Source organism: Mus pahari, chromosome 12, assembly GCF_900095145.1.
Source record: "Mus pahari chromosome 12, PAHARI_EIJ_v1.1, whole genome shotgun sequence".
In the NCBI taxonomy this organism is placed as follows: Eukaryota; Metazoa; Chordata; class Mammalia; order Rodentia; family Muridae; genus Mus; species Mus pahari.
In genome coordinates this window covers 28,082,070-28,088,517 of record NC_034601.1, presented here as the reverse complement: position 1 = coordinate 28,088,517, position 6,448 = coordinate 28,082,070, and the positions used below count along the sequence as shown (strand labels likewise).

Sequence of the window (6,448 nt, the reverse complement as noted above, 5' to 3'; positions counted from 1 at the left end):
TATCATGAAAAGTCAAGCTGTATGACTGAGTGATATGCTGGAATTCTTTGATAAAGGCAGAGGGATTAGAAGTATAAGAGCCCAATCTCTTCTCTGAGAGAGTTCACTCAGTGAGAAGGGGACGTGCACTCTGACCAGACCATCTACCCCTGCAACCTCCCTTAAGGGAAGGACAATCGCTGGGTCAGATTCTTCTAGGGGTGGAGAGCTTGGGGCTTTGGTCATGGCCTTAGAGCAAGTAATAGGTGGTGTGAAGGTGGATGCCAAAGTAGAATGCTTAGAGGGACCTGCAGTTGGTGCAGAAGGAGGGGGAGAGCTGGAGGTGACAGGCCCTGGGGAGTCTCAGTGGGGGGAAGCCGAGGTAGCAGTTTGGGTTCTAAACGGCGCAGAAGCAGGCCTATGGTGGAAAGGAGGTGGTTCGTAAGCTGGGTCCAGAACTGTCATGGCTAACATGAGTTGAGTTGGAGAGCAGGAAGAACACATAGCAGGATTGGAACGAAGATAGATGAAAGATTTTGCATAGGTAACCTCTTCCCATTTACTGGCTTGCTGGCAGTATGTATTAAGATTCCTTAAAACAACTGGGTCTAAGTTGCCATTAATTGGCCATCGAGAACCATTATCTAGTGAGTACTGAGTCCAGACTTTATTTATTTTTTAAGATTTATTTTATTTACTTATTATATGTAAGTACACTGTAGCTGTCTTCAGACACTCCAGAAGTGTGAGTCAAATCTCATTGTGGATGGTTGTGAGCCACCATGTAGTTGCTGGGATTTGAACTCAGGACCTTCAGAAGAGCAGTTGGGTGCTCTTACACGCTGAGCCATCTCACCAGCCTGAGTCCAGACTTTATTGCAAAGAGATATCAATTTTCGTGCCTTTAAAGGAGGCATGAAATTTAAGGACTCAAGGTTTTCTAGGAGACACCCCAGAGGTGTATCTGGGGGCACGCCTGAGGACACATGGTTGCCCATGCTCTGGAGGTTCCTGGTATGTTCTACCGGCGTCCCGAGAACAACTCAGGAAACCAAAAAGGAAATCAGCCAGGCTAGAGTGCCCAAGTCGTCACGAGGACCTGTAGTGGCTACCCAGTAAGTCCCGGACTTACTGTGGGAAGTGCTCCACTCTGGCCAGGGATTTCAACTGACCCGCTGGGGGCCTGTACGGAAAGAGCAACTTCTGAGATAGGAAGATCATGGGCAGTGTCTCTGCTATGTCGGCTGGGGTCTAGCCTCAGTCCTTGGGCAGAACTGGCCAGGCTCTGTTCTGTGAACTGGAGGCTACTCCCTGCTGATGGGCCCTGCTGATAGTGTGCTGGTGTCTGCATGAGAGTTTTTAGCGAACCGGTAAAATGGGAGTGTGGAAGCCCAGCTTATAAGGCACGTGGAAATGGCACAGCTGACTTAGTTTAAAGTTTCTGTGCCCCTGGACAGCGGCGGGTCACATGGTGGAAATGGCAGACAGTTGCAGTCGCTCTCCTTCCCCCCTGACCTTTGTATGAGTCCCGGTTGTTTCTCAAGCAACTGCTTAGGTACTAGAATGTGGGGCCGCCAAGAGTTCTGGCTCAGAGAGGGGAAGGGGCAGTTGCGAGCCACGCCACTGAGCCGCTGGAGTGGAGCCACTGGAGCCGAGCTGTGTGCTGGCTACAAGACAAGGCAGTGGGGATCTTACCGTGAATGCCGTGTTCGGTACCCGCTGCTGCGACCACTGGGTGCCCCTCGGGCACACCAGGCGCTGGTGTGGCTGCTGGTTCTTTCCGCTTAATCAATCAGGCCAAGGTGATCCACAAGGGAGAGGTTTATTATGCGGGAGTGGGGGAGCAGCGAAGAAGGTAGAAGGGTAGAGAAGAGCAGAGAGAGAGAGAGAGAGAGAGAGAGAGAGAGAGAGAGAGAGAGAGAGAGAGAGAGAGAGAGAGAGAGAGAGAGAGAGAGAGAGGAGGGGTTGGCTTCCTCTTTTATATAGGAAATGATGTCACACCAGTGAGGGCGGGAACTGAGCCAAGTGGATTGTGGGATTGAAGGTCATTGTCCTGGCAATGCAGGTCAAGGGTCACATGGTTAGGCAGGGCTTGCAGTATCCTGGTGCTAACACTGTTTACCGCGTGGCTCTGGAAATCACACTTTTCTCTCAGCAGATCCTTGGGGTTTCCCCACTTAGTGTAGGGAAGACCACACCAGGGCATCAGGACCAGAAAGAGTTATGTGGGCTACCTTGGAGGCTGGTTAGCATCTTCTGTCTTTCAGTACTTATGAGGCCCTAGGGATTAATATCTGAATATGGTGCTTTCCTATCAAGTTAATTGTGGCTCAAACTCAAATACATACGCATAGGCAAACAGCATGGCTTTACCCACCAGTGCATTGCCTTTGATTGGTCCTACTGGAGGGTCTTTGGCAGAATCCCATGCAGGCCTCCTGCCTCAGTCTTTTGTAGAGGTTATACTATATGACATTTTCAGGAGTTGATCTACATACTTGGCCTTGGTAGGGGTCGAATGACAGGGTTCCTGCCCCTGGGACAGGGCTAGCAGGCATGGGCCTCTACAAGTGTTAATGGCTGCTGTGGATTTAAGGCTTGTTTATAAAATAATGTACATATTTTCATTTTCCTCATTTGAGGAATGTCTTCCCTGTTAATGTTAATCTCCATGATAATGAGAAACAGCATGAGTCCAGGAGCTGAGGGTGTGTCTGTAAATGGTAAATGCCAGGACAGCCCTTAAGGCTGTGGGAAAGAACTTAAAACATGAGTTAAAAATTATAATTTAATTTCTCAACTGTGTAAATAAAGTATAAGGATGCAATATAAATTGTATAAGGAGCTTTACAGATCTAAAGGAACAGAGGCAGCTGCAATATGAGTCAACTTGTTAGAAAGATTCTAAGGAAGGAGATAAAGAGATTTAGGGAGTGATGGTTGAAGGAAATCCCACCCAGCTAAGTTTTGTTTTTGTTTGCAAAGGCAGACAGATTCCTGATTTCAAAGATTTCAAAGTCAACCTGCAACAGAATTCGGGTCCAGGTCCCGACAAGATAAAAATGGTAATTTCAGGGTGGTGTCCCACCCAGTTAATTTATTGTCGTCTGTACTTAACAGAGGCAGATAGATCTCTGAATTCTTTTGCAATGTTAATATATATATATATATATATATATATATATATATATATATATATACTTACTGTCTCCTAAGAATCCAGGGATCCTGGCTTACTGATTCTTGGGATAATCAGAAGAGAGCCTGGGGTACTGACTAAATTGATATGTAAATAAAACACTGGTCTTTTGATCGGCAAGAGATGGGCTATCCTGAGAACTTAAGAGAGAGAGCTGCTTGGAGAGCTATAGTGAGCAGAACTTAGGTTCTCACCTTAGACCCACGGTTTGTTTTGCTGCTCTCAAACACCCCTTCTCTCAGAACCCTCTCCAAGCCAAGGCTGGTCCTTGGCAACATGCCTCCCGTTGTTTTGAGGGTAAGTAATATTTCCACACTAGCTACCAATTTTTTTTTTCGAGACAGGGTTTCTCTGTATAGCCCTGGAACTCACTTTGTAGACCAGGCTGGCCTCGAACTCAGAAATCCGCCTGCCTCTGCCTCCCAAGTGCTAGGATTAAAGGCGTGTGCCACCATGCCTGGCCTAGCCACCGATTTATTTAATCTTCTTTCCTCTCAGCTTTAGGGAAGAGGTGGAAGTTCTGGGGTCTCCTTCAGAGGTTTTACAACCTGAGGTTACTGTGGTGGTGACAGGAGAGCCGCCTAAAGCTGTAGAAGAAGATCTAGATGATGAAGAAGAGGAAGAGACCTCCCCAGAAGTCAGAGAGACACTGTCCCTTCTAGACGTGCTGAGGGTGTCTGCAGTCATGGAGGACATCATTGACCAGCTCTCCATTCTCGGCTACATCATTCCAGTTCAGTATGAAAGAAGGCAGAGTATCACCCAGGTGAGCATACACCCCAGTTCATCCTGTTCCCTTTCCTTGGGGCCTCTCCATTATTGTACTACCTGGGCCATTCAGTTTAGCTTCCAAGCAGCACCTTTGAAGCAAAGAAAGGGCCATATCACTGTTCTTTGAGATCTGTAGCCAAAACGGAAAAAGTGACATAGAGCTTAGGGTACTTCAGTATGCTGCTGCAGTATGTCGGCTTTGTCCAAAAGGCTCCGAGCTAAGTCTGTGTAAATACAGCACAGACAGTCTTCCATGTACACAGATTCGGGATATCTGGATCAACCAACCTCTGGAAACAAAATATTTAGAAAAGTTTGGTCTTTATTGATTGTGTTAGAGTTTTCTCCTTTATCACCTTTCCCTAAACATTTCAATAAAACAACTGTACATTGAGTTCAGCATCATAAGCAATCTAGAGCCTATTTTAAACGTAGAGAACATTTACATAGATTGTGTGCCAACATTGCAGCAGCTTTATTTAAGGGGCTTGAGCAGCCAATGATGCCCTGGAACCTATCCTCTGGATGTTATGGGCTGCCGTGTATGTGGAGATCACGTGTTAAGTTTTTTGTGCTAAAAGCCACTGGGGAAGAGATTTCTCTGGATCCTATCAACACTGCTTGTGTTGTGGTAATATTTATTTGAGGGGTTTTACCCCACTTTAGATCATTTAGTTCCCCTCAAAAAAGACATAAAACCTTTGTAAGGGTCCATGATTTGCTAAAGAATGAGACCCTGGACTCAATAGTACGTCAACGCAGAGTGTTTTATTCTATAGAAGTCCAGCATGCTGGGGTCTCCCAGTGCCAAATAAGGAAACAACCAAGTGAGCTTACAAGCCTGATTTAAAATCACATTAAGGAATTCCAGAGTAGGTGACCTCTATGTTAGTCTGTTGGTTCCCTCTGTACAGATATGATGGTTTTTATATGCTTGGGCCAGAGAGTGGCACTATTAGGAGGTGTGGCCTTGTCAGAGTGGGTGTGTCACAGTGGGCGTGGGCTATAATGCCCTAGTCCTAGCTGCCTGGAAGCCCTACTAGCGGCCTTCAGATGAAGATGTAGAACTCTCAGCTCCTCCTGCACCATGCCTGCCTGAATGCTGCCATGTTCCTGCCTTGATGATAATGGACTGAACCTCTGAACCTGTAAGCCAGCCCCAATTAAATGTTGTTCTTTACAAGACTTGCCTTGGTCATGGTGTCTGTTCACAGCAGTAAAACCCTAACTAAGACACCTGACATTCCATTACCAGGGTATTGGGGCTGGACACTTGCTGGGGAGGTCTGGAAACTCTTGCATTTGCTGGGGAGGTCTGGAAACTGTTGCTGAGGAAGTCGCTGTGAAAGTCAGGAAACTGCTGCTGACCCATTGTCCTTGCCTCAGGCCAGGGCAGCTTCTGAGGCCTGGACTTGCCAGCACTTGCCCAGTTCTTGGAAACAGAGATTTAGGCCTAGTCTCCTGAACTGCCAATTTGAAGCCTGTCTTGGAATCAGCCTAGGCTTCTCACCTTTGTATATACGATAGCCTTAAAGTACTACAGCTGGGCAGGTATCAACCCTCTAAGCCACGTTGTCGACTTCCCTGTCAGTAACCCTCAGATATCACTTGGCATGTTCCATCTGGTCCTGCAAGCTGTGGTTCATGGCCACACGCTCACCATCTGCCTACCCCGTGGCAAGTTCTCCCTCGATCCTCCTCTCTCTCCCTCCCCTCATGGTCCCTGCCTCAGACATCAAGCCTGGGAACTGAAGCCCCGCCTACCTCTCCCTCTCTTCTGTCCAGCTATAGGCTGTAGGCATCTTTACTAACCAATCATAACTTGGAGGGGGGATAAGGTTTATACAACAAGGGTTGGTATACGTGAGAAATCTGCTCATCTTGGAACAGCAAGACCTTGGGGTACAAAATTTAATATTTGAATACATCAGACCAACCCACTACGGCTTTAATAAAAACTGTTTTTGTTGTTGAATATATTGCAGCCTACTTTTGTAAATATTTGGAAACCTTACTATGTCCTTATATTTTCAATGTTGACTTCTGAGCATTTTTGCGCTCATGTCTGTAATATTAGCATGGGAATGCAGAGGCAAGATTTCAGTGACTTTGAGGACAGCCTGCTCTACATAGAAAATTCCAGGTCAAGCTGGCGGAATGGCTCAGTGAGCTTAAGCCAGCAAGCAGTCTGTAGCTTATGGCCTCTGTCTCCTGGCACAAGGTTCATGCCAAGCTTAATGACCTGAGTCTGACTCTGGACCCACAGTTGGAAGAATGAAGCTTCTTCACAATATTGTTCTGGTCTATAATAGTGATCTTCCTACAGAATTGTCTGACATATAGGAGCCCTTTTTACGATGTCTTTTTTGTTCTTTCTCTCCTTTCTTTCTTTCTTTCTTTTTTTTTTTTTTTTTTTTGGTTTTTCGAGACAGGGTTTCTCTGTATAGCCCTGACTGTCCTAGAACTCACTTTGTAGACCAGGCTGGCCTCAAACTCAGA

General features: G+C 46.5%; 1 protein-coding gene across 1 annotated transcript in view; it reads left to right on the top strand.

Annotated features, from left to right (window-relative positions):
* The window catches only part of Iqcg (IQ motif containing G), a 38,156-nt gene that overhangs the window by 3,400 nt on the left and 28,308 nt on the right, over positions 1-6,448 (top strand). Inside the window, exon 3 of the mRNA XM_029544763.1 lies at positions 3,677-3,944. Coding sequence (XP_029400623.1) covers positions 3,677-3,944 — 268 coding nt within the window. The remainder of the gene's footprint in view (positions 1-3,676; positions 3,945-6,448) is intronic.